This window comes from Myxine glutinosa, chromosome 2 (assembly GCF_964187855.1).
Source record: "Myxine glutinosa chromosome 2, kmMyxGlut1.1, whole genome shotgun sequence".
NCBI lineage: Eukaryota > Metazoa > Chordata > Myxini > Myxiniformes > Myxinidae > Myxine > Myxine glutinosa.
Genome location: NC_136262.1, coordinates 160,740,498 through 160,767,586, shown reverse-complemented (window position 1 = coordinate 160,767,586; position 27,089 = coordinate 160,740,498). Strand labels below are relative to the sequence as shown.

Genomic DNA, 27,089 nt, shown 5'->3' with positions numbered 1-27,089 from the left:
TTCAATTCACTAGGGCATGCCCGTACTATATATATATCTAAAATTATATCCCCCCCCTCTATTTACATGAAATGGTTTGGTTCATGAAATGTTTTGGGTTCATTCGCAACGCCAAAGCGAACGGCGAACGCTTTACATGAAATGGTTTGGTTCATGAAATGTTTTGGTCCATTCGCAACGCCAAAGCGAACGGCGAACGGCTTGCGAGTACAGTGACAATCCCCCCCCCCCCCTCTATTTACATGAAATGGTTTTAATTAGTTTTAAAACATAGTTTAACGCCAACATATGGCATGCCCGTACCCGTACTATCCGTAATGGCGCACGCTCTCACAGGAGCTCCGGAAGGTCGCATATCGCAGGAAAGCGAAAGAATCGCAAATTAGTTTTAATTAGTTTTAAAACATAGTTTAACGCCAACATAGCGCCAACATAGTTTGCCGACGGGAAATAAATGAATACGCTCTCAAATGTGCCATCCGAGGCAGAGTCTGTTCGCCACGTTCGGCACACGTGATAGCTCGCTGCTCTCTGATTGGTTGAATCGTTTTTTGGACATAGCTCGGTAACTACTTCTGCGATTAATTTAAAACCTTGAAAAGGCACATCCTCGGGTCCCCAGCAATATACCTGGCAAGTTTCAAGTATATCGGACCCGTGGTTGTCGAGAAACAGCGGTCACAGACAAACATACATACAAACATACAAACATACAAACATACACACAGAGATTGCTGGAATTATAGATAGATAAGGAAATTTCAATTTCCTGCGTTGCCAGGATTTCGTTAAATTTCCTGAAATTTCAATTCATATCAAGAGAGCGTGCTGATGAGGAGGGGGGGGTGTCGTTGAAGCTGAAGGGAAAGGTGTATGCTGCATGTGTGAGAAGTGTTATGATTTATGGGAGCGAGACATGGGTCATGAATGTAGAGCAGCAACGAAGGCTGGAAAGGGTGGAAATGCGAATGGTTCGATGGATGTGCGGAGTATCGTTGAGAGAGAGGAAGACAAATGATGAATTGCGAAAGATGATGGGAATAGAGCCTGTGATTGATGCTGTGAAGAGGAACAGGTTGAGATGGTTTGGTCATGTGTTGAGGAAGGATGAAAGTGACTGGTTGAGAAGAGTGATGGAAATGAATGTAGAAGGAAGTAGGGGACGGGGAAGACCGAGAAAGACTTGGCTAAAGATGGTGGAAGAAAAAATGCGGGCAAGGGGGTTAACAAGGGGAGATGCAGAAAATAGGGCAAAATGGAGAAGATTGTCATGGGGACCGCAAGGCTAACCCCTGCTCTAGCAGGGAAAATGGCCTTAAAATGCCTGTTGTTGTTGTTGTTGTTGTTGTTGCTGTATTCGAACACTCGAGCACAAATCACCTTCTTTCCACTTTCAAAACCCTTCCATTTAACAGTACTTGGAAATGTTAAATAAGGTGGTGTATAAGGGTGATGCATGGGGACCGCAAGGCTAACCCCCGCTCTAGCTGGGAAAATGGCCTTAAAATGCATGTTGTTGATTGTTGTACAAGGGTGATGCATAAATACAGTACTGCTTCAATAGTACTAAACTTCCGGAATTTTTTTTAATGATATTTAAAATTCTTATTTCATTTTAAATTGAAATTAACTTGAACACCGTGAGGGGTAGCGTGTTCTATGAGCTCTCTCGGTAATTGTTTTAACGAGCATTCATATAGCACTGTCACTCCAACTTCCTGTCTCAACCGATAACTGCACGGTCATTCCCAATGACATAACTGCTGTTTTCTAAACATGTGAAACCGCAAACATTAAATTCTTTCTCCCCAGTCACATTAGTCCTTCATCCATGTAGGATGCAAAACTCTATTAGCCTGAGGATTGTATAGGCCTACAGCTCTTCGAATGTTTGATAGCTTTCTCTGCCAGGTAAGTTGTTGTAAAGTGAGAGGAAATTAATTTGTGCCTGTTTACTGTGATAATGATATCCGGGAGGTTCTAATGGGCAAACAACGAATGAAGTCTTTGAATAACCGGTTGGGTGTTGACTGACTCTCGTCGCAGAGATTTAGGCCACTTTTAATGGAGGTCATACACCACTAGTAGGAAATGGGCATGGGTTGGTGTGCCATGCAGTTCTCGATAGAGGTCAACCTGGTGATGTTTCCAAGGTGCGAAAAGCCAGTGCATAGGAGACAGAAGGACAGAAGTTGGTGGAGAGGAGAGGATTCCGTTGAGAGCCACACGTTGGCTACAAAGGTAGAGGAAGTCAGTAGGTAACCCAAGAGTAGAGTTGGCATTGGATGCCATGGGCAGAGAGTTTGGAGAGCAAGGCGGGATGGCAGACTGTACCAGAAGCTAGAGATTCGTCTGGAGAGACGGCCCTGATCTCATGTTTGACATTGAGGGCCTCCATCCATTGTTGGGAGAGTATAAGCAGCATGTACAAGGTGGCAAAGATCAAACAAACACCCCTTCCCTTCAAATCTTCCCTCTCACCACTCTTTTTCAAATCTTCCCTCTCACCCCTCCTCCTCAAAGTTGCCTCCTCCCCCATTCCGCTCCCTCTACCTTAATTTCCTTGTAACTTGGTCTGAATCGAAATTGGTCATCTGAGATGAGGCCGTTCGAGGAAAGGAAGGATTTCCTCTCAGCTGCGATGATGGATTCCACGATCTTGCTAATGATTGGAAGTAAGCTCAGAGGTCTGTATTTAATGGGATCAGTTTTTTCACCTTTTTACGTATGCAGTGATGTTGGCTGATTTCCAGCCAGATGGAAGATGACCTAGGGCAAATGACAGTGAAGAGAGCAGAAAGAGGATGTACAAGAGCAGCAGTTTTTAGGACACGTGAGCTGATGCCGTCTGGTCTAGTTGCAGAATCAGAGTCGAGGGTTGAAAGAACATTCTCTACATTCTCGGGTGCAAAACAACAGTCCAGGAGCAGTTGGGTTGGGTACGACTGGGAAGGATGGAAACAAAGGGTGAGGGGCTGAAGACAAAATATTTGGAAGTAAACACAGAATTGAGGCATTCAGCCTGCTCACGGGGGGACTCTGCTGCGGTGCCGTTTGAAAAAAGAGAGGCGATGGATGGGGAGCATACTCCGGAGACAAACTTAACAAGGCGCCATCAGGTTTTAGAGGGCGACAAGTTTGAAAGTTCACTTTTTGAGGTGGAACAGATGTTGTGTCCTAGTTTTCTTGAGATGCACACATACTGTTAGTGGGGGACCTATGTACTCGATTTCAAGTTCGTGTGCAGTTCATGTTAATTTTGGGCAACCACTATAAATGTATTCTACTGGGTCCTACTAATCGGAAAAATGATGTCGCCATTTTTTTCTATTGACCTTTAGTGACCTTGTCTCAAGGTCAAAGTTCAAACGTCATTACAGTGACCATACTTCATCCAAAGTATATCAACCTGGGTACCAAAATGTGGTAAATTTCACAAGGAACATTGGTTATGACATTTGTTTCGTCATTTGACCTTTCGTATATTTGCAATATGCAAATGAGCTAATTAGAGACAAAAATATGCATAATTAGCATACCCTATTAAACATATATTCCGGTTATACATGTAATGGCATCCCATACATCTCGTCTCCAGAAAATGTTAATTGTTAGTAATTAATCACAAATGTATCCTGGGTCCTATGAGCTGACTGATGTCAATATTCTTGACAATCTTGTGACCTTGAACGAAGGTCAAAGTTCAAAGAGCATATTTTGGCTAAACAATGGCGAAAAACCCAACCAACATGAGCAAATGATCATGATGAATGAACAGTATAAACAAAAGCATTGGGAACCTGAATCCAAAAAATCAATATTCTAGACATCAGACTTATTTTGCTTGATCGCATCACATGGTTAAAATGACATTTGACATTTCACCTTGGATCAAGGTAAGTAAAGTCAAGTACATGTCAAAGGTCAGTTAATATCAAGAACATGTCAACAGAAAACAATAAGCAGCATATTTTTCCAGTTCAGGTTCCAGCAGAACACATTTGAGATGGTAACTAATGATTGGCAATCAATAATAATGCGAATTGATGGGATTTACGTGTATAGTGAAAACTATATGTTAATTATGCATATTGTTTTCTCTAATTAGGTCATTTGCTTATTAATTTGCATATTGCAAAAATCTGAAAGGTCAAATGACAAAACAAATGTCATAATCAATGTTCCTTGTGAAATTTGCCACATTTTGGTACCAAGGTCGATATACTTTGAATGAAGTATGGTCACTGTAATGACGTTTGAACATTGACCTTGAGTCAAGGTCACTAAAGGTCAACAGAAAAAATGGCGACATCATTTTTCCGATTAGTAGGACCCATTAGAATACATATATAGTGGTTGCCCAAAATTAACATGAACTGCACACGAACTTGAAATTGAGTACATATTGAGCCCCCCACTATGTTGCGGACTTGATTATGAGGTTGCCTTCAGTTCGATTTGCCTTCAAGGAGGAGAATGCGTTTTTTTTTTTTTTTTTTTGTTGTTTTTTTGCTGCATACAAGATGGAGGCTCGTGAAAGAGCTAACATTAATCACACAAAAATTCAAACCGACACATAAAACAAAAAATAAGGGGAGCTGTAAACAAGATGGGGAGAGAGCGGGAAGCACACAAACACAACATTTGAGAGCAGGGACATCGGGAGAAATGTGGGAGGGAGAGGTCTTGGGGGGAGGTGGGAGAGGTATAAAACATATGAACACTGTAAGGACTTCCAGGAAAGAAGTTGGAATTTCCAAAAAAAAAAAAAGTGTATCTGGGGTGAATTACCGGGGGTAGAAAAGATCAAGGTTTTGGATGGGGGAAGATAAGAGATGGTGGTGAACAGCTGTTTTAAAGACCTGGAGGGAGGAGTGGGATTGAAGGGAGTGGGGGAGTTTGTTCCAGAGGCGGGAGAAAAGGGGAATGAAAGAGTGAAGGTGAGCAGAGTGCCTAGATTTTTGCAGTTTAACCATAAGAGGGTTGCAGGCAGATCTTGTGCGACCTGAAGGAATATTGGGGGGACAGAGCACAGAGAGAGCTGGGGGAGCAAGGCCGGAGAGGAGTCAGTAGAAGGCAGAAAGACCACCAACCTGCCTGCGGTGAGTGAGTGAAAGGCCCTCGGAGTTAACTTCATCGCAAGAGATTCCAATGATTCTGAAAGCTTTGGTTTCAACAGCGTGAAGCCGAGCTAGGTGTGAGGCAGGAGCACCAGCCCAGAGGGGGAACAGTATTCCATTGAACTGCGGATGAAAGCCTTGTATGTGGTGAGGAGCTCAGGTGTGCCAAGGAAGGACTTCGCACGACGGAGGATGCCCAGTCGGCGACTGGCTTTGGAGGCCAGCTTGTAAATGTGGTTTTCCCAAGAAAGATCATGGCAGATAGTGAGACCCAAAAGCTTGAGCGACAGAACTTCTTGGAGAGGATTGTTGAGAAAGTGGATGGGAGGGTTTTCCAGTCGGTCCTTTCGGAGAGACATTGTAAGAGTGTGAGATTTGTCAGGATTGAAAGACATGTTCCACTTGTTTGACCAGTCTGATTTTGTCCAGGTCTGCAGAGAGTGAGGAGGCTGCAGACTGCTGATCTGAGGGATGAGGAATGGAGCAGCAGATAGTGGAGTCATCAGCAAAGAGATAGAGAGGATTTTCCAGAGAGTCGGAGAGATCATTGATACAACAACAACAACAACAACAACATGCATTTTAAGGCCATTTTCCCTGCTAGAGCGGGGGTTAGCCTTGCCGTCCCCATGACAATCTTCGCCATTTTGCCCTATTTTCTGCATCTCTCCTTGTTAACCCCCTTGCCCGCATTTCTTCTTCCACCATCTTTAGCCAAGTCTTTCTCGGTCTTCCCCGTCCTCTACTTCCTTCTACATTCATTTCCATCACTCTTCTCAGCCAGTCACTTTCATCCTTCCTCAACACATGACCAAACCATCTCAACCTGTTCCTCTTCACAGCATCAATCAAAGGCTCTATTCCCATCATCTTTCGCAATTCATCATTTGTCTTCCTCTCTTTCAACGATACTCCGCACATTCACTGAACAATTCGCATTTCCACCCTTTCCATCCTTCGTTGCTACTCTACATTCATGACGCATGTCTCGCTCCCATAAATCATAACACTTCTCACACATGCAGCATACACCTTTCCCTTCAGCTTCAACGACACTCCCCTCCTCATCAGCACGCCACTCAGTTCCCGAAACTTCTTCCATGCACATCTCACTCCAGCAACCATTGCCGAGTCTGATCCACCTTCTGCATTCAGCATGTTTACGAGATAGCAAAATGTTTTCACACCTTCCAGCGTCACGCCGTCTCCAAGATGCATTTCAACATTTCCTCCATCTGCAGCTCCCTCTGTGCACACCTTACATTTGAATGTAGCTGCCACACTGGTTAATGACCCTTTCAGACCACTACATTTTTGATGAACCCACTCAGCGCACATTGTACATTGAACGGAGTTCACTCCGACACCCTTCCTGCACACAGCACATGGCCACTTCCCAGTTCTTTACACCTCACCACATGCTTTACCAATTGCCATCACCTTCATCTTTCCTATATTCACCTTCAGACCTTTTGGCTCCATACATTCCTTCCACTTGTTCATCTTTTCCTTCAGTCCATCCATACTTTCCGCAATCAACACCAGATCATCTGCATACAACAACTCCCACGGTAAACCCTCCTTTACGTTCTGAGCCAGCACCTCCATCACAGCTACAAATAGTAGTGGACTTAGTACCGACTCCTGATGCACTCCCACCTTCACCTCAAACTCACCACTGTTCCCGTCCTTCGTCCTTACAGCTGTGCACGCTCTTTTGTACATTGCCATCACTACTCTGATCAACCATTCCTCCACTTCTAACTTCCTCAATGCCCATGTCAATACTTCGCGTGGAACCCCATCGAATGCTTTCTCCAGATCAACAAACCCAAGAAACAACTTCTTCCTCTTCTCTATGTACTTCTCCTGCAACTGCCTCACAATAAAGAGCCTGTCTGTCGTTCCTCTTCCTGGCATAAATCCAAACTGCATTTCGTCGATCTTCACCTTCTTCCTTATTCTCCTCTCCAACACCCTTTCCAATACCTTCATTCCATGCTCCAATAACTTTAGCGCTCGGTACGAGCCACACTCCAGAGGGTCACCTTTCTCCTTGTATAGAGGGACGAGGGTACTCAGTTCACAATCCACTGGAATGCGGCCTTCTTTCACCACCAGATTACAGATCTCTGTCATTCTCTTCACACCCCAACTTCCTGCTGCCTTCAACATATCTCCCACAACTCCCGTCGGCCCTCACACTTTTCTGCTCTTCATTGCTTTTATCGCTTCCTCAACTTCTTTCTCTGTTATCTTTTCTGCCGGTCCTAAAACTGGGTTACTCTCTATGTTGCCATCCCATTCATTCTCTGTATTCAACAGCATTTCCATATATCTTTTCCATCTTCCTTTAATTCCATCTGGGTCCACAACGATTTGTCCCACTTCATCCTTCATGCAACTCACCCCCATCACATCGCACGTCTCTTTCGCTATCTGCTTTGCAATCCTGAATACCGCTCTCTGACCCTCTTACGAATCCAAGCGTTCTCCAAACATTTTCCAACATGCCTCCTGCGCCTTTGCTACCTCTTTCTTTGCAGCCTTCTTGGCTGCCTTATAACTTTCATGCTCTGCTTTTTCTGCTCCCGTACCCTTCGCCTTCTGCCACTCCTTGAACTTCTTCCTCTTCTCGTCAATCCTCTTTCCAACTTCATCATCCCACCACCATGTTTCCGAGTGCCTCGGTGGTCCTTTTGTCCATCCGCATACCTCACCAACGGCTCCCAACAGACTATCTTTCATTGACATCCAACCACGTTCAAGCTCAACCACATCATCCTCTACCCTACTCAGCCTCTCTTTTAATGCCTCCCTTACTGTCACCTCTTTCAACCTCCACACCTTCATTCTCGGTTGGTACTTCACCCGCCGAGCTCTCCTCGCACCTTTCACGCTTATGTCGCAGACATCCAAGTGGTGCTGTGAAACAGCCTCCTCCCCCGGGATCACCTTTGTGTACCGGAGGTGCCCCCTATCTCGCCTACGCACCATCAGGTAGTCAACGGTTGTCGTCGACACACCTGACGCGTATGTAACAAGCTTATTATCCCCTTTCTGGAACTGAGTATTACAAATCAACAAATCGGCTCCATCAGCAAACTCCAAAATCCTTTCACCTTCTCCATTTCTCACACCATATCCGTAACCCCCATGAACTCCCTCAAAACCGTCCAGACTCCTTCCCACATGTCCATTTCGGTCTCCTCCTACCACAACAACTTCCTCATCTTTCACGTTTTCCATCAGCTTCTCTATCGCACACCAGAACTTGTCCTTCTCTTCATCGCTCCGACCAAACTGCGGAGCATATCCCGAGATGACGTTCACCAAGAGCTTTCTAATCATCATTTTCACCATCATCAACCTTTCACTCACTCTAGTCACACTCACCACACTGTCTACAAACTCCTCAGAAAACAGGACACCAACACCATTCACGCCCTCCCGGCACCCTTGCCACACAAACTTGTATTGCTGTCCCTGCCTACCCTTCACCAATTCACCATTCTCACACCACTTTTTTTTTTGTATACAGAATCGAGGCTCGTGAAAGACCTAACATTTATTTCACAAACAAATCAACCAGACAAACAAAATATATAAAAAGAGGGAGCGGAAGACAAGATGGGGAGAGAGGGGAAAGCACACAAACGCAACATTTGAGAGGATGGAGATGTGTGGGATGGAGAGGGCTTTGGGGGAGGAGGCATGGGAAGGGGGGAGGGGGGGGTGGGTGGGAGAGGTATAAAACATATGGACACTGCTAGGACTTCCAGGAAAGAAGTTGGAATTTCAAAAAAAGTGGATCTGGGGTGAATTAGCGGGGGTAGAAAATATCAAGGTTTTGGATGGGGGAAGATAAGAGATGGTGGTGAACAGATGTCCCAAACCTCAGAAACCGATCTCCACTTCGGGCTGTACCCTGCCCATATGTAGTTGTAATTGTCATGGTTCTCTTTTTGAGGCAATGTTTTTAGGGCCGGATGCCCTTCCTGTCGCCAACCCTCTTTGTCGCCTCTTACGACACGCAGCGATACGGTGCACCTATTCTAGCCAGGGTACATACCGGGATGGAGAGATCATTGATGCACACCACAAATAGCACAGGGCCCAGAACACTACCTTGGGGAACTCCAGCCAGAACAGGAAGGGGAGATGAGAGAAATCCATTCAGGGCCACATGTTGCCTACGACCAGAGAGGAAGTCCGCAAGCCATGAGTGGAGATTTCCATGGATACCATAGGAGGAGAGTTTGGTGAGCAGAGCTGGGTGCCAGACCGTATCGATGGCACGTGATATGTCAAGTGAGACAGCTCTGATTTCCTGTTTGGCATTGAGGACCTCCATCCATTGTTGAGACAGCAGAAGCTAAATGTCCAGAGTAGAATGACCTGGTCTGAATCCAAATTGATGATCGGAGATCAAGCCATTGGAGAAGAGGAAGGATTTGATATCCGAAGCAATGATGGATTCCATGATTTTGCTGATAATTGGAAGCAGGCTGATTGGTCTGTAGTTGCAAGGATCTGTTTTTGCACCTTTTTTGTGTAAAGTGGAAATGTTTGCTGATTTCCAAGATGCTGGCAGATGACTTTGAGCAAAAGAGGGTGAAAAGAACAGAGAGAGGGTGAGATAGAGCGGCAGAGCAGGATTTTAGGACCCGTGGGCTGATGTCGTCTGGTCCAGTTGCAGAATCAGAGTCGAGGTTTGACAAAAACTTCTCCACCTTGTCAGGAGAGAAGGACAAAGAGTCCAGGAGCAGTTGGGTTCGACTGGGAAAGGTGGTAACAGAGAGAGATGGGTTTGGGACACAAGATTTTGAGGCAAACACAGAGTTGAGGCATTCGGCTTTGTTACGTGCGGTGTCAACTGTGCAGCCATTTGAGGTAAGGGAGGGGATGGAGGGGGAACAAACACCAGAAACGGATTTGACCAGACGCCACCAGGATTTGGAGGAAGGAGACAGGTTTGAGAGTTCAATCCTGAGTGTGGAGAGATAGTGCTTCCTGGCACTCCTGAGAGTAGACACACACTTGTTCTGAGCTTGGTGGAAGGAACTGAGATTGCCTTCAGGTGGATTAGCCTTCCAAGAGGCAAAGGCAAGTTGTTTCAGGGCAACTGCCTCACCACAAGATTCAGTGTACCATGGACGGGAGGAAGGGTAAGACAACTGAAGACGAGATGGGATAAATCTGTGCATGAGAGAGAGAGAGAGAGAGCAGTTTGCTTTGGAAGAATTCCCAGGAAGAATTTATGTCGGAGGCAGTAGAGATGGGAGACCAGTCCAGATGATTGATGGCTGCTTGCAGACCGTGCCAGTCGGCCTGAGTGAAATGCCAGACTCGTTGGAGTTGAGGAGGCTCTCTGAGAATGGCCAGGGAGATGTCCACTTTAACAAGCACATGATCAGAAGAACCGATTGGAGCAGAAGAAGCGCAGCAGACATTTGCAGGGAAGTTAGTCATAACCAAGTCCAGAAGAGAAGATACTCCATTGACTGAGATCCGGGTCGGGAAATTGACAGATTGTGTCAGTCCCAATGAGTCACAGAAGTCCTTTGCTGAGGTGCCATGGCTGGTGAGAGAGGAACCCACACCCAGCCAGCTGGCATGATGACAGTTGAAGTCGCCACATATGAGGAAGAGAGAGTTTGGATGAGTTGATAGAAGTTGGTCCATGTTGTCCGACAGCGAAATGTAAATGGAGTCATCACTGTTTGGAGGATGGTACAGAACACATATGAACAAAAGGTGGGAGTGGAGAGGAAGCCGTAGCCAGAGGTACTCCTGGTGGTGGGGTGGAGAGAGGGTCGTGTGAGGAAGTGTTTTTGATAAAGATAGCAACCTCACCACCAGGATGAGGCTTAGGTCTATCATACCGGAGGAGGGAGTAACCAGGAAGAGATATTAAGGAATCAGAGACATCTTGAAGGAGGAAAGTTTCTGTTTGGCAGATAAAGTCTGGATTGTCAGAAGCAACCTGAATGGAGATATCAATCGGGTTTGAGCGAAGGCCCCGGATGTTTGAGGTCCATACCGTTCATGAGGAGAGAGGGGGAGCATCGGGTGCAGGACAGGGGAGGGGAGGGGTAGGGTCAGATGAAGGATGAAGGATGAGAGGGAGAGGTAGGAAGAGTAGTTGATAGTGTGTCAGAGATTACAGAAGAGTTACAAGAAAGGGAAGGATGAGGAGGACGAAAGGTTTGATGGTGATGGGATGAGGCACAGTGAGGGGTTGTTTGAGGGGGCACCAGAGGAAAGTAGAAGGTTGGGGGAGGTGGAGGTATGAGATAGAAGGGAGACGAAGTGGGGAGGAGGCAGCTTTGAGAAGGAGGTGGGAGGAGGGAGAATTTGGGAGGGATGGTTGGGGGGGAGATTTGAAGAGGAGGGGCAAGGGGGGAGTTTAGGGGGGAGGGGCAAAGGGGGAGTTTAGGAGGGAAGGGGCAATGGGGGAGATTTGGAGGGGAGGGGCAAGGGGGGAGTTTAGAAAGTGGATGATTAATGAAAGATGAACATTTATAACAAATTGGGTTTGTTGTGATTTTCAAGTTAGCGATCCGTTTAAGAACGATGGAGGAGGGGTGGAATGAATGAGAATTTAGAGCATGTAGTGAGAAAGAATTATAAAAGATTGAATTTTTTTTTGAAATGGAATGAGTTGAAGAGGAAATTGAAAAGAGCCTTTTAAATAGGAAGAAAAACAGGGTGTTGTAATAAACCACTGAATAAAACACTCCAGGGGAAAGTTTAAACATATTTAAACAGAACCGTGAAGAACAGTCTTATATTCACAAAAATACCAATGGGGAGAGGGAGCCGAGAGGGACAACCACGAGTCACTTGAACAGGGGAAAAGGTGGAAGGCCAAAGTTGTTTCTTGTTGTTTCTTGGCAACTGCCTCACCACAGGATTCGGTGTACTGTATCATGGGCAGAAGGATGGGTATGGCAACTGAAGTTGAGATGGGAGTAGTATGTGCCAATAAATATCACCCAAGGGGTTTTGTGCAAGAATTCCCATGTTGGGTTGATATCGGTGTAGATAGATATCGGATAGCAGTCCTGAAGTGAGATTCCTTCTGACAGTCCCTGCCAGTTGCCTGAGTGACCCGCCAGCAATGAGGCTGTTCTCTGAGAATGAGAGATATTGATCATCACAAGCACATTATCAGATTACCAATTGGTGCAGAGGAAGAGCATGAGACATTGGCAGGGATGTTAGTCATCCAGAGTCCAGGAAGTCCAGAAAGGAGGATTTGACATTGACAGAAATACATTGATTTCTGTCAATGTCATCGCCTGATTTATCTCTTATGCTCAAGTATCGGAGAGCATGACAGATATATCAGGCAATGTGGATGTGGGAGAGTCCTATGGATGGAGAGGGAGTATAGTGGGCGAGTTATGATCATTAAGAATATTTAAATGGGGTAGTTGTTCTGAAATTATTGTACCTCTTTGATCTTGGTTTTGGTTGGATAACCAGGAGAGGTCTTTTCCATTAAGATTCCCTCCGATTTATGAAATCTGTGATATTTTGTGGGTTGGTATCCTGGTAGGCACAAATTTGTTGAAGGTGGGCAAAGGTTCATTATGTTTCTTAGAAGTTACCCTATTTTTACCTCCGCCACCAAAGGTGGATGGAGGTTATGTTTTCACCCCTGTGTCTGTCTGTCTGTCTGTCTGTTTCTTTGTTTGTCCGTTTGTGAACAAAATATCTCAACGTTGTGGATGGATTCGGATGAAATTTGGCAGTTATGTAGTGCATGTGACAAGGACGAAATGATTAGATTTTGGTGAAAATCCGGATTTGGATCCGGCTACTAGAATTTTTAAGTGAAACTTCACCATTGGGAGAAAGGGCCAAAAACGATACATAGCAGGATATCTCAGAGTTGTGGACGTATTTGGACCAAACTTGTTGGACAGGTTGTGTTAGTGACGACGGACGATTCAATTCGATTTTGGTGAATATCTGAATATGGATTCGGATATGAGAATTATTTAATGTTTGAAGTGATTCTTCACCATTGGGAGATTGGGCCAAAAACGATACATAGCAGGATATCTCTAAAAGTTATGGTTGGATTTGGACGAAACTTGTTGGACAGGTTGTGTTTGTGACGAGGACGAATTGATTCAATTTTGGTGACTATCCGGATCCAGCAAGTAGAATTTTTAAGTGATTCTTCACCATTGAGTGATATGGCGAACCATGCGGAAGTATGCTCTCTACTGAGTGCCGTTCTTGTTATTTTTGTAGAGGTAATTTCAGTGATATTGTCATTAGGAAGCAGCTTGGAGGATGTCTGTATTTGTGTTGGAAAATATTGTTTTGATGGATGAGGATGAGGAGCCTGCCTCCCCCTCCCCTTACCCCTGGCAAACTCTATTACCTTGTCCATCCTTTCTGATGAGTGTTCGGGAAGATGGGGGAGAATGTGGAGCCATTGTTAAGTTTAGTCTCCCCTCCCCTTCAAAACTCCCACCTCACCCCTCTTTTTCAAAACTCCCACCTCACCCCTCTTTTTCAAAACTCCCCCATCACCCCCTCCCCTTCAAATCTCCCCTGTCACCCTTCCCTTCAAAATTCCCCTCACCACTCTTCTTCAAATCTCCCCTGTCACCACTTCCCTTCACAACTCCCCCTCACCACTCTTTTTCAAATCTTCCCCCTCAACCCTCCCCTTCAAATCTCCCCTGTCACCCCTTCCCTTCACAACTCCCCCTCACCACTCTTTTTCAAATCTTCCCCCTCACTCCTCCTCCTCAAAGTTGCCTCTTAACTCGTCCACAAAGCTGCCTCCTCCCCCATTCCTCTGTCTACCTTAATTTCCTTCAACCGTCATCATGCCAGCTCGGTGTGGGTACCTCTCGCTCTAGCCATGGCACCTCAGCAAAGGACTTCCGTGACTGACACAATCTGTCAATTTCCCGACCCGGATCTCGGTCAATGGTACATCATCTCTTCTAGACTTGGTTATGACTAACTTCCCTGCAAATGTCTACTGTTCTGCTACAATCCGTTAATCTGATAATTTCCTTGTTAAAGTGGACATCTCTCTGGCCATTATCAAAGAGCCTCCTCAGCGTCGACGAGTCTGGCATTTCACTCGGGCCAACTGGCACGGTATTCAAGCAGCCACAATCATCTGGACTGGTCTCCCATCTCTACTCCCTCTGACATCAACTCATCCTGGGAATTCTTCCAAAGAAAATTGCTCTCTCTCATGCACAGATCTATCCCATCTCTTCTTCAGTTGTCATACTCTTCCTCCCATCCATGGTACACTGAATCTTGTGGTGAGGTAGTTGCCCTGAAACAACTTGCCTGCGCCTCATGGAAGGCTAATCCAATTGAAGGCAATCTCAGTTCCTTCCACAAAGCTCGGACCAAGTGTGTGTCTACCCTCAGAGCCAGGAAACAAGATCTCTCTACTCTCAAGACTGAACTCTCAAACCTGTCTCCCTCCTCCAAATCCTGGTGACGTCTGGTCAAATCTGTTTCTGGTGTTTGTTCCCCTTCCAATCCCCTCCCTTACCTCAAATGGCTACACATTTGACACCGCAGGTGAAAAAGCTGAATGCCTCAACTCTGTGTTTCCCTCAAAATCTTGTGTCCCAAACCCATTACTCTCTGTACCCACCGTACCCAGTTGTACCCAGCTGCTCCTGGACTCTGTGTCCTTCTCTCCTGGCAAGGTGGAGAAGTTTTGAACTGGGAGGAGAGTGTTTCTAACCACAAAGTTTCTAGTTTCTAACCAGAAAAGGAAAGAGCAGTGTTCTGGGCACTGTGCTTTTCTGGTCTTCATCAATGATTTCTCTGACTCCATGGAAAATCCTCTCTATCTTTTTGCTGATGACTCAACTCTCTGCCACTCCATATCTCAACCCTCAGATTGGCATGCAGAGCCTCCTCACTCTCTGCAGACCTGGAAAAATTCAGACTGGTCAAACAAGTGAAACATGTCTTTCAATCCTGACAAATCTCACACTCTTACTATGTTTCTCTGAAAAGACCGACTGGACAACCCTCCCATCTACTTCCTCAACAATCCTCTCCAAGAAGTTCTGTCACTCAAGCTTTTGGGTCTCACTATCTGCCATGATCTTTCCTGGGAAAACACATCTCCAAGCTGGCCTCCAAAGCCAGTTGCCGACTGGGAATTGTTGAAGAAGAAGAATTTATTTTCCTCACGTCGTGAATTTGAAATATTTATTTGAAAATGCACGGAGAGAAGTAGATCGATCATAAATCAACAATACACAGAATACCAATGAACAACACAAAACGACGGTCTACTCTCTCAGGTTGGGCAAAATACCATGGTTTTATTTGGTGAAGAGCATAAAGGAACAGGCAGTGTCTGTCAGTGCTCAAGGCTATGTTTGATGCACACACTGATAAGGACGTCCAGGAAATTAAAAATGATAAGCATTCAAAGAGTTCTTGGAGTAATCATCCAACCAGAGAGCTTGGGAGACATACAAAGTAAAGGTTCTTGCAGTTCCTCCAATAAGAGAAGTGGGTAAACAGGTTTTACGACTGGGGAGTATAACAAATTTTATAACGATGAGAGAATAAGAGAAGTCTGCAGGACCTAGGTGTGAGGCTAGGGAGCTAGGGAGCTTGGGGAGTATAACAGTAAGAGAAGTGGACACACATGATAAAGACTTTTCCCAAGGTGGATTGCTCAAAAAAACGTGTTTTGCCCAAAACCCTTACAGGATATTTTATTAAATAAATGTCCCACTTAATACATATTTATTTCATTTGTGATACTAGTACACCGCAGACTCCGGGAGGGGCAGGAAGGGTCATTCCTCTTTGGGGTATATAGATTACAGTCGATCTATGGGCGGGTCTCAAGAACATTGGGTGTGTGTTCATTTACCAAGTTTCTTGTGGAGAGATCGACAAGTGGTTTAAGCATTTGAGCAAGCACTCCATTCAAAACCGTTAAGGAACAGCTGGCTTGGCAAGCACAAGCTAGCTGCTTGGTAAAGGAGCACAACCTGAGCTTCTCCCTTTCAGTTTCGTATCAAACAGCAGAAGAGTTTCAAAAGTTCGCTACAAAAAATGCCACGGTAGTGGCAGAAAGGGCCATGTTAATAACAACATTTGTGGGTTATATAGAGTACAGTAGATCTACACTCAGTTCTGTTCGTAAATCTTACTCCACGGATGTCGGGATTCCTCCAAATTTCTTCATTTAGTGTTATAAAGAGCATTAGCGACTGTTTAAAAAGCTAAGCATACATGTTTGTGGTTTATAATATTTTTACTTCCTGTAGAAGCCGTTGCTTCCACAGAAATGCCATTTAAACTATAAGCTATTTATTCACGTTATCACTGCAGGAAAAACACCTTCGGGAAATGGGGCATTATTAGTATTAATATTGTTTTGTAATAACATTAACAATATGCGATTATCATTAATTTTGTTATTAAAAGCGTCTTTGGAAAAATGCCATGATAAATCTTCTTCTTTGGACAAACATCACGATAAAGCTAATTTAATACGGCTATACCGTATTGCCTCCATTGCCTTACGCCTCCTAATGCTGCCTTTGGCTTTTTGGTGCGAATTAACACGAGGCAGGCCGAGGAGGGTCGGGGCGGGACCGAATGAGGGTGGCAGAGGAGCTGACGGTAAGCGCGAGCCGCCAATCAGGGCTCAGAGGGTGTGGCGGCGGCACTGCGTCACAGGGCGTGGTTGGAAGGTTCGAGAAGGTTCAGGGCGTGTTGATATAAGCCGTTGCGCAAAGCCACCAGGGGCAGTTGGTGGAGTTCGAGCAGCAATTGAGGTACGAGGACCGAGTTGGCATTGAGTGGAGAAAGACGCGCATGAACCAGGATACGCGCTCGTATGAAAGTGACGCTCGGTTGAGCTGGAAGCCGAGCCGCATATAGTGCATTGTTACGCGAGTGATAACGCGCTGTGTAACCGCCAGCCGCGCTGAGAGACGCGTACTTTTCCTTCCTACCTCATCGTCTGCCTTTTGTTCGGGAGACGCGGTTCGAGGATCCTTCCACCGCCTGCTTGCCTTCTTCGCGGGACGTGCTGGGGCCGTGGAGAGCCGGACGGGGCCGTTCCTGGACAACCAAGTCGGCGCGTTTGGCCTGAACATCAACCTGCCTGCAATTCCCTGTGTGAGTGTGAACGGGCCCGAGTCTGGGGATAAGGATAAGACTGATTAAGTGCTGCTCTGTGTCCCTGCTTCTCCCGATCATTGTACATAATATTGGGAATAATAATTAAACTACTTTTGTTAGTGTCACCCCTTCCCCCCTCTCTTTCTACTGGTCCTTTTGTTATGTTGTGTCCTGGTCCGTTCAGTGTTCGAGCTCTTCCATAAGCCTTGACTCTGTATACAAAGAAAAGGTAGGCCACCGTACAATTGATCCACACCCGATGTTTTGCGAGAATTCCAACCTAACGATACTGTGGGATCTTTATTGTGGTTGTTGCAGATAAAGCAGTGAAATTAAAATGTCCTTTTAAGGGTGGCATCTTTCCCTTGTGCTGTCTCCCTCGCGGTCCCCCTGTGCTGTCTTTCCCTCGCGGTCCCCCTGTGCTGTCTTTCCCTCGTGGTCCCCCTGTGCTGTCTTTCCCTCGTGGTCCCCCTGTGCTGTCTTTCCCTCGCGGTCCCCCTGTGCTGTCTTTCCCTCGCGGTCTCCCTGTGCTGTCTTTCCCTCGCGGTCCCCCTGTGCTGTCTTTCCCTCGCGGTCCCCCTGTACTGTCTTTCCCTCGTGGTCCCCCTGTGCTGTCTTTCCCTCGCGGTCCCCCTGTGCTGTCTTTCCCTCGCGGTCCCCCTGTGCTGTCTTTCCCTCACGGTCTCCCTGTGCTGTCTTTCCCTCGCGGTCTCCCTGTGCTGTCTTTCCCTCGCGGTCCCCCTGTGCTGTCTTTACCTCGCGGTCCCCCTGTGCTGTCTTTACCTCGCGGTCCCCCTGTGCTGTCTTTCCCTCGCGGTCCCCCTGTGCTGTCTTTCCCTCGCGGTCCCCCTGTGCTGTCTTTCCCTCACGGTCCCCCTGTGCTGTCTTTCCCTCGCGGTCCCCCTGTGCTGTCTTTCCCTCGCGGTCCCCCTGTGCTGTCTTTCCCTCGCGGTCCCCCTGTGCTGTCTTTCCCTCGCGGTCCCCCTGTGCTGTCTTTCCCTCGCGGTCCCCCTGTGCTGTCTTTCCCTCGCGGTCCCCCTGTGCTGTCTTTCCCTCGCGGTCCCCCTGTGCTGTCTTTCCCTCGCGGTCCCCCTGTGCTGTCTTTCCCTCGCGGTCCCCCTGTGCTGTCTTTCCCTCGCGGTCCCCCTGTGCTGTCTTTCCCTCGCGGTCCCCCTGTGCTGTCTTTCCCTCGCGGTCCCCCTGTGCTGTCTTTCCCTCGCGGTCCCCCTGTGCTGTCTTTCCCTCGCGGTCCCCCTGTGCTGTCTTTCCCTCGCGGTCCCCCTGTGCTGTCTTTCCCTCGCGGTCCCCCTGTGCTGTCTTTCCCTCGCGGTCCCCCTGTGCTGTCTTTCCCTCGCGGTCCCCCTCTGCTGTCTTTCCCTCACGGTCCCCCTGTGCTGTCTTTCCCTCGCGGTCCCCCTGTGCTGTCTTTCCCTCGCGGTCCCCCTGTGCTGTCTTTCCCTCGCGGTCCCCCTGTGCTGTCTTTCCCTCGCGGTCCCCCTGTGCTGTCTTTCCCTCGCGGTCCCCCTGTGCTGTCTTTCCCTCGCGGTCCCCCTGTGCTGTCTTTCCCTCGCGGTCCCCCTGTGCTGTCTTTCCCTCGCGGTCCCCCTGGGCTGTCTTTCCCTCGCGGTCCCCCTGTGCTGTCTTTCCCTCGCGGTCCCCCTGTGCTGTCTTTCCCTCGCGGGCCCCCTGTGCTGTCTTTCCCTCGCGGGCCCCCTGTGCTGTCTTTCCCTCGCGGGCCCCCTGTGCTGTCTTTCCCTCGCGGGCCCCCTGTGCTGTCTTTCCCTCGCGGGCCCCCTGTGCTGTCTTTCCCTCGCGGTCCCCATGTGCTGTCTTTCCCTCGCGGTCCCCCTGTGCTGTCTTTCCCTCGCGGTCCCCCTGTGCTGTCTTTCCCTCGCGGTCCCCCTGTGCTGTCTTTCCCTCACGGTCCCCCTGTGCTGTCTTTCCCTCGCGGTCCCCCTGTGCTGTCTTTCCCCCGCGGTCTGCCTGTGCTGTCTTTCCCTCGCGGTTGTCAGCTCTTTCACGAGCCTCGATTCAGTATACAAAAAAAACAAAAAAAAAACAATGTGTTCTTCCTTCCATTCGATTGTTCCTGTGTTTTCCATCATTGACTAAGCATGGTACGAATAGAACCGCTCGAATCGGGGTCCAATATTAACGGTGACTGCGTGGACCACGTGGTACGCAATCCGCTCGGTGTACTCAAATTACACGTGGCTCGTGCGAGGCTTGGTTCCCCGCTTCCGTGGTGGCGCGGGTATTTAGGTACGAGCGAGACTTGGTCCCGAAACCCTACCTTACGTTTGCCCGGAAGAGGCGTTTCAAGTCTCTCGGTTATGCCAGCCCCAGAAAGAACAAGGGGCTTAATCCCCCCTTAGTAAGAGTAAGAAGGGCGGCGGAAAACCGTAACAATATATTGACTGTCATATTTGTCACTGAGTGTTTGGTATCATCTACAGTCCTGAAATGAAGCATCTGTTGTCTGAGAGTTTAAATACTCCATTCATTGAATCTATTTACCTGAGATTGTCTGTTTCCCTTTTAAATGCTTCATAGACGGATAATAAAAATGAGATCGATTTTGAATATATCCTGCGCTTGGATAAAAGAGTGAGATAGCTGTTCTAATTGTAAAATATTTATTTTTGAATGACCATCATTGTGGCATGAGTCCAGTTCACACAGTCGATTATTTGGTCTTTTTATTGACTGTTTTCATATTATGACCTGCATATGATTCCATGATTTATTGTGGTTTCTGTTTTTGGACTTGGTCGTGTCCCCGTGGATGATCGCTTTCGCCGAACACATGAATATTTTTTCATGGAATATAAAATTTCCATGGTACTCTATTCCTAACTGGCTAGCCCAAACATTATTGTCCTTGAACCGGTGACATTTTCTAGGTTTTGAAAAAATTTCATATCGATTGTGTCAAGTTATACGAAGTAGTTTTGTTTCTTAAAAGACAAGACATTCCGACATTGTTTAATGTTTGCTATAAAGCTGTTGAGATTGTATGTTTTTTCTGTAGATTAAGATTTTTTTTCTAATTTCTGATTTTTTTTCTCATTTCAGGAGTTGCAAAAAGCATCATCACGATTTGATCTCTCCCAGGACCTCATAGCTTTTGTTCCTGCTTTCCTTGCAACACTCTTCTTTGGTGCATACAGCGACCGACATGGGCGCAGATTTCCTCTGTTCTTGACCTGCCTCGGCGATGCTATAAGCAACTTCCTGATGGTCATATTCCTCTACCGTGACTTACCACTTTGGGTCATCTATGTACTCAATTTCATCACAAGTTTCTTTGGTGGTGCAACAACACTGTTGGGCAGCAGTTTTGCTTATGTGGCAGATGTTAGTTCTGTGACATCTCGAAATGCACGAATTGCCTTTTTGGAGATGCTTATTGGTGGCGTTGGTTTCATTGGCTCCTTCATCTCAGGCTACGTTGGTGAAGTTATGCAGCTCTACCAAGTGATGCTTTTGGTCCTTGGGATTGACGTACTGTGCATGTTGTATGTGTGGCTGGTGATTGAAGAAACAGTAACCAGGGAGTCTTCCCAAGACAACATTCCTCAGCGAACCATCATGACTTACATGAAGGAAATACGTGATGGTTTCCGCACGTTGTGTCTGGCAGATGGTGACCTCAAAAAGAGGATCAAACTCATCCTGATGCTCATCACTTTCATGATGACTGCTCTTTATTTCTTTGGCGCTGGTGGCCTTTTTGCTAGGTACCAGATGAATGAGCCTCTTCTGTGGACCTCCTTAAAGCTTGGCTATTTTGGTGCCATGTTCTGCTTGATATACATCATGAGCTACCTTGGCGTCCATTTCTTCTCAAAGGTTTTGCCAGACATCCTCATTGCTGTCATTGGAATGACCTCTTTCGTCGGTGGAATGGTCATGATTTCCTTTGCGAAAACAGACATCTTTATGTACCTAGGTAAGTCTCCATTGCACTATTTTATGTTCGATTTTAAAGCAGTGTGCCATGGTAGGCCCCACAAAATGGCTATAGCTTGCAGAGTGGTTATTTCTCATGTTTTTCAAATGCAAATTTACATCTTCCGGTTGCAGATTGCCCTTCAAAAATGAGTTTGTGCCCTAAACATCCCTTTGACTCACCCTATATATCCAGCTATAAAATCTACTTCCCATGTTCACAAAAAGGATACATCATCATCAGTCAACGTTCCCCTTTGCAACAACCACCACCATCTTCCTCCCATCCCCACCCAAATCCATTTTCCTATTCCACGAGCATTTTTTTTTCCAGAATGTTTTTTTTCACTGATTTATCTATACGTTTATGAGAATATCATGAATGGCATTTAGTTTTACTTCACCACAACTAACACATAACAATTATTATAATATTCTGCAGGAGGAGGCAATCCTATGGTCAAAATTTCATGTCCATCGGACTAACAGTTGTAGAATTTTCATTTTTTCATACTGATCAGATCAAGCGTTGTACTTGTCGAATCATGACGTCATAATAAAGGCAACTATGATATCATCATTAACATATCTTAGTCACCATGGGGAGTACTTGACAACGAGCCAACTTTCGATTTTTTCCATTGAGCGGTTTCGGAGATATAGAGGTGTAAATTTTTTCCAAGATGGCATCCGTACCACGTGACCAAGGACATCATGATTATTAATAGAAAACTTCTGCAGGAAGAGGCGCTCTTATGATAAAATTTCGTGTCATTCAGACCAACGGTTGCCGAGAAAATGAATTTTTAAAAGGTAGACACGCACGCCACACGTACACAACCAATTACTTAACCCTGCTTTTCGCTTCGCAAGTGCAGTCTAATTACATTTGCCAAACAGGATGGAAAAGGAAACTCATTCCACTTGGATAACAACTGCTTTCCTCATGTCCTGACATTCTAAGAAACCCATCCATTCGAAGTTAACTTACAATTGAGCAACAGAGTAATTGTTATTGAAAAATACCAATAAGTCATTTTAACTTGCATAATTTACGGGTCAATCAGATTAACAGAACCAATCAATATTCAATAAGTTGTTTTATTAATGTTGTAATCTGAGTCATAAGCATTTATGTTCAAGTCTTGATTATTAAAACATCAGTTAGCAATCAAAACATTGAATGTTGTGATAAATGGTAACGAATCACCAGACTTGGTGGTGTAATGATTCGAGTGTCTGATCTGAGTCTGGGAGGTCCGTGGTTCAAATCCTGGTCAAGTCATACCAAATACTTTAAAAATGGTACGTGCTGCTTACTTGGTTGACGTTAAACATTTAAAATGATATAAAATGAACAAACAGTGCAGGGAAGGCAATGGCAAACCACCCAGTGTAACCCTTGCCAAGCAACTGCTCCGGCAGCATCAACACTCCTAGGAGTTTGGCGAGTGTGTAACCTCCGTGAAATGACAATAAATATATGAACGCATTGGGTGCCAAGTGATGTAGATGCATTTGGTGGGACATCAAAGGATGGTGTAAGCAGCTCTTATCCGACTGCAGTCATCAGATTGTGTCCTTTGCTATGTTTTTGTGAAAGTAGGAGGTGAGCAGAAACAATTGCTCGGTTAGATGATGTTTTCTTTTTGGTTTTGTTAATTCCCCTAAACTTTTTATGCTGAAGTTGTGGTTGGAGAGAGAATGTAGAGCAAGGTGTAGTAAGATTAATTGCACACTATATTCCCACCTGTGGCATAACCGAGTGTGTTGGTAGAATGGGGTTCTTGGATTTTTTCAACATGAATGTGTTTAGAGAAAGGAAATTTGCAAATGTAAAAGATTAATAAGCAATGATTAAAGAAACTACAACTTTTCTGGACAGATTAAAGCCACTTTAAGTCAATCATTAAAAATAGGATCCTCATCCTATTCATTCATTTCTCATTCCTCATTCATTGCTCATTCATTATCCTCAATCATTGCTCAAAATGTGTCCTCAATATCTCTCCTCATTTTGACCCTGTTTTCTTTCTTTCTCCATTCTAGTGAACGTTCCAATGATGTTTGCAGTTATGCCAGCTCCGGTTCTACGCTCAATGCTTTCTAAGCTGGTAAACCCAAATGAACAAGGTATCCTTCATTTTCTTCACAAGATTATCTTTTTTTTTTTCATTTTTGTAAACATCTAACAACTTGCATGTGATTTTTTTTTTTTTTTAACTCTTTACTTTGTCAGGTAAGTCATCCAAGAGATCTTGCTTTCTGTGTCTTGCAGGTGCAGTGTTTTCTGCTGTAGCTTGTGGGGAAATGATTAGTGCTCTACTCGCCAGTATCATCTTCAACAATGTCTACGCAGCCACGGTGTCTTGGTACCCAGGATTCGCCTTCCTGCTTGCAGCTGCTATCGTCGTATTCCCTTTGACTCTACTTGGGTATGACAAGGCAGTTGTAGAACTATAATAGTCATGGTCATTCTCATTTCATAAGATGTCAGTTAAAGATGTTTGTTAATGAGTAGACAACATCTCAATGTGCATAAAGAATGTCCTTAATCACAATAGTTTTGATTATACGTAAAAATATAAAGGGACTTGGATTAGAAGAATTGCATGAATTTTTTTATTTGATGAAAACGACTGAAGTCAAATTTAGACGGCAGAGATAAACATTAAGAGGTTTGGCATTCGGAAATATTTGAGAGCACTTTAGTGAGCAGTATCTATTTTGAATACATCCTTAGTGAGTCCAGGCCCTGAAGTTGAACAAATCCCAGACGCTGACTTGAAAAGCCAAAACTCGATCTTGGAGGATGGTGACGTAGGAGAGAACTCACCATGAGGATGTGGGGTTGTCAGAGTAGACTTGTCTTCGAAGATTTGGCAAGGTCGTAAGCCTTACAAAGACACTGGAGATCACTTTACGTTGGGTTACATTTCCATGCTGAGTAGGCAAGTTGCTTCTTGGGAATAAACTCAACACTGCAATCTATGAAAAAGGTTCAAAAGCTTGGCAAGCCACCTGCATGGAGGAAGAGGTTAATTTTATTTGTATTTTTTGATAAAACATCTTGGTTTGTGGAGGATCATGTGGTAAGAGAGGATGAAAAGGAAACCTAATGACAGTGGGAACAAAATAAGCAAGAGAAACAAGTAGAAAATGTCATAGCCCTCGCCGTGGTTTTATTAAATTTGCTGTGCAGAGTTAAAGGCTAAGTCGGCCATCTTTGGTCGGATGACAAAACCAAATCTTCTGCATATGTATACAACATGACGGTATAGATATGCACATCATTTTGATTCGTGATTTGATGTAAGTCAGCCGACTGGCGGCCATTTTAGTTGTTAAAAACCCGATGTTGAAACTTTCGTCAACCGGTTGTTGGACCTGCATTTACCGATCTTGTTCAAACTTGGCACACAAATAATGAATGATGGCTTACATATGCACTTAATTGTTTTTTGAGATCAGATTCAACCGACTGGCGGCCATTTTGATAAACGTGTCCCTAACCATTTTTTGGACATGCGTGGACCAATTTTGTTCAAACTTGGCACAAAGGCAATACATGACTATACATTTGCAGAAGATTTTGTTTTGTAATCCGACCAAATATGGCCGACGGCGGCCATTGCAGTTGATCGTTTTTAGCAATCTGGTCAAAGATGGCCGACGGGCGGCCATTGCAGTTAATATTGTGCATGTCCAATCGTGACGGAGAGTTGCAGTTGGGGGCGGGGAGCGAGAAGAGAGTGCATGTCCAAGCGTTACGGAGCGATACAGGTGGTACATGTCACTTGGCCAACTCTCTTACGCACTATAACTATGTGACGCACATCATCAACATTCATTAACCAATAACCCAATCATACGCAATATTCCATGTCACATGACCACGCAAGTGTGCATACACGTAAATCTTGTAAATATGGGCTCGTCCTTTAACTCCGTACAGCAAAATTACTAAAACCTGGGGGCGATAACATTTTTTGTCTTTGTCTCACTGTTATTGTTATTATTATTATTATTTTTTTTTTTTTTTTTAATTTGCCTTTCCCCCACACAGTGGGAGACAGGGTTTTGTAATCGCTTTTGTGTGTCTGTCCAGGCCGTAACTCATAACTCTTTTACCATTTGAGCTTTTGTCATCTAATTTTTCAACAAACTTTTATTTTGAGAATCTGGAGAAAATAATTTAAAATGGGGTCAAAATGTGAAAGGGAAAAGTCATAGTGACTATAAATAGCCATTATTAGCGGCGCCACAGAATATCTGCACAAGCCGCGGGTTTTTTTTCACCTTGGAGACGAATCCCGGGAATGTGGAAAAGCGCTATCACATGGAGGCCCTGTCGGCCATGGAGGCCCTGTAAACTGTTTACTTCTCACCACAGAAAACTATTAAATGCAAAGTGATAATGTTACATCTTGATAATGATCGTCAGTTTGTACAGACCATAATATTTTTACCATTGGAGCTTTTATCATCAAGTTTCCCTCATGCAAATATGGAGAAGTTAATAATTTAATCAAAAGGGCAAAGTCACGGTGAGTACAAATAGGCCTTATCAGCTCATCCGCAGCGCCTTGATGAGACCCTCCCTTCCCTCCCCACTCCCCCCCCCCCCCCATTTTTTGGAACGGAATTGGGAGGGAGCAGAATACAATAATTGATTGATGAATTACGTAATTAAAATAAACAAAAATAATAATCGTAAAATAATTAATTTATTAATCATTTGGCTTATAGCATCCCTGAACCACCACTGTTTTATCCGAATCAGTAACTTTTTGAAAATTAAGTAATCGAAAATTGAGCACCAGTTCACTGGTAATTCCCTGTGTGTCGCAAGAGGCGACTAATAAGGTTGGCGGCAGGAAGGGCATCCGGCCATAAAACATTGCTTCAAAAAGGGGACCACGGTGCCCAAAAAAGGCCAACCCCTGCTCTGCGGGGGAAAATGGCCTCTAAAGGTGGTTCGTTTTCTTTTCTTACTCTTTCTGCTGCCAGAACCTGGTGTTGGCTTAGCGGTTAGGGTGCCGGCTTGGGATCCTAGGATCCTGGGTTCGAATCCCAGTCGATCACTGAATTAGCGCCAGGGGGGTTGACTCAGCCTGTCATCCTTCCAAGGTCGGCAAATTGAGAACCAGCTTGCTGGGATGAATGATCCCAGTGTGTACCCCGGTTTAGAATAGGTACACTGTATCCCTGCGTATCATAAGAGGCGACCAAGAGTTGGCGTCAGGAAGGGCATCCGGCCATAAAAAAAAAACATTGCCTCAAACAGGGAACCATGATTGTCATGGTGCCCGCAAGGCTAACCCCTGCTCTAGCGGGGAAAATGGCCTTAAAACGATCATTCATTCATTCATTTTTCACTCTTTCTGCTGCCACTACCTTACGAGGGAGACCATTTTGTGCAATAACTACTATCTGAGTGAATGACTCTTGGCTTATTGCCATCATAACTCTCCTCTTCTTTACTCTCAGGCCATTGCTTTTTCTTCCTTTGCTCTCCCTGATCCTATTACTGCCTGTTTTGCTTAAAAAATATTCTGCACTTATCATCTTTACCCTTCATTATCTTAAATATCTCGATCCTCGTCCGTCTTCATTTCATCGTCATCGGCTAAACAAGCGAGGAAAGGACAAGACGAGGCTTCTTGAGGCTCGTTTGCACAACGTGCTTGAGGCCTCCTTTCAGCTTCCTGAGGCTCGTTTGCACGACGTGCTCGAGGCCTCCTTTCCTGCTTCCTGAGGCTCGTTTGCACGACGTGCTTGAGGCCTCCTTTCCTGCTTCCCGAGGCTTGTTTGCACGACGTGCTCGAGGCCTCCTTTCCTGCTTCCTGAGGCTCG

General features: G+C 45.5%; 1 protein-coding gene across 2 annotated transcripts in view; it reads left to right on the top strand.

Annotated features, from left to right (window-relative positions):
• LOC144890675 (lysosomal proton-coupled steroid conjugate and bile acid symporter SLC46A3-like) overlaps positions 1–27,089 on the top strand; it is a 43,079-nt gene that overhangs the window by 3,587 nt on the left and 12,403 nt on the right. For both annotated transcript variants that reach the window (XR_013622407.1, XM_078771866.1), the window contains exons 3-5: positions 20,358–21,234; positions 23,283–23,366; positions 23,512–23,668. Coding sequence is in view for 1 of the 2 variants with exons in the window: in XM_078771866.1 (XP_078627992.1) it covers positions 20,358–21,234; positions 23,283–23,366; positions 23,512–23,668 (1,118 nt within the window). In the remaining variant the exon portion in view is untranslated. The remainder of the gene's footprint in view (positions 1–20,357; positions 21,235–23,282; positions 23,367–23,511; positions 23,669–27,089) is intronic.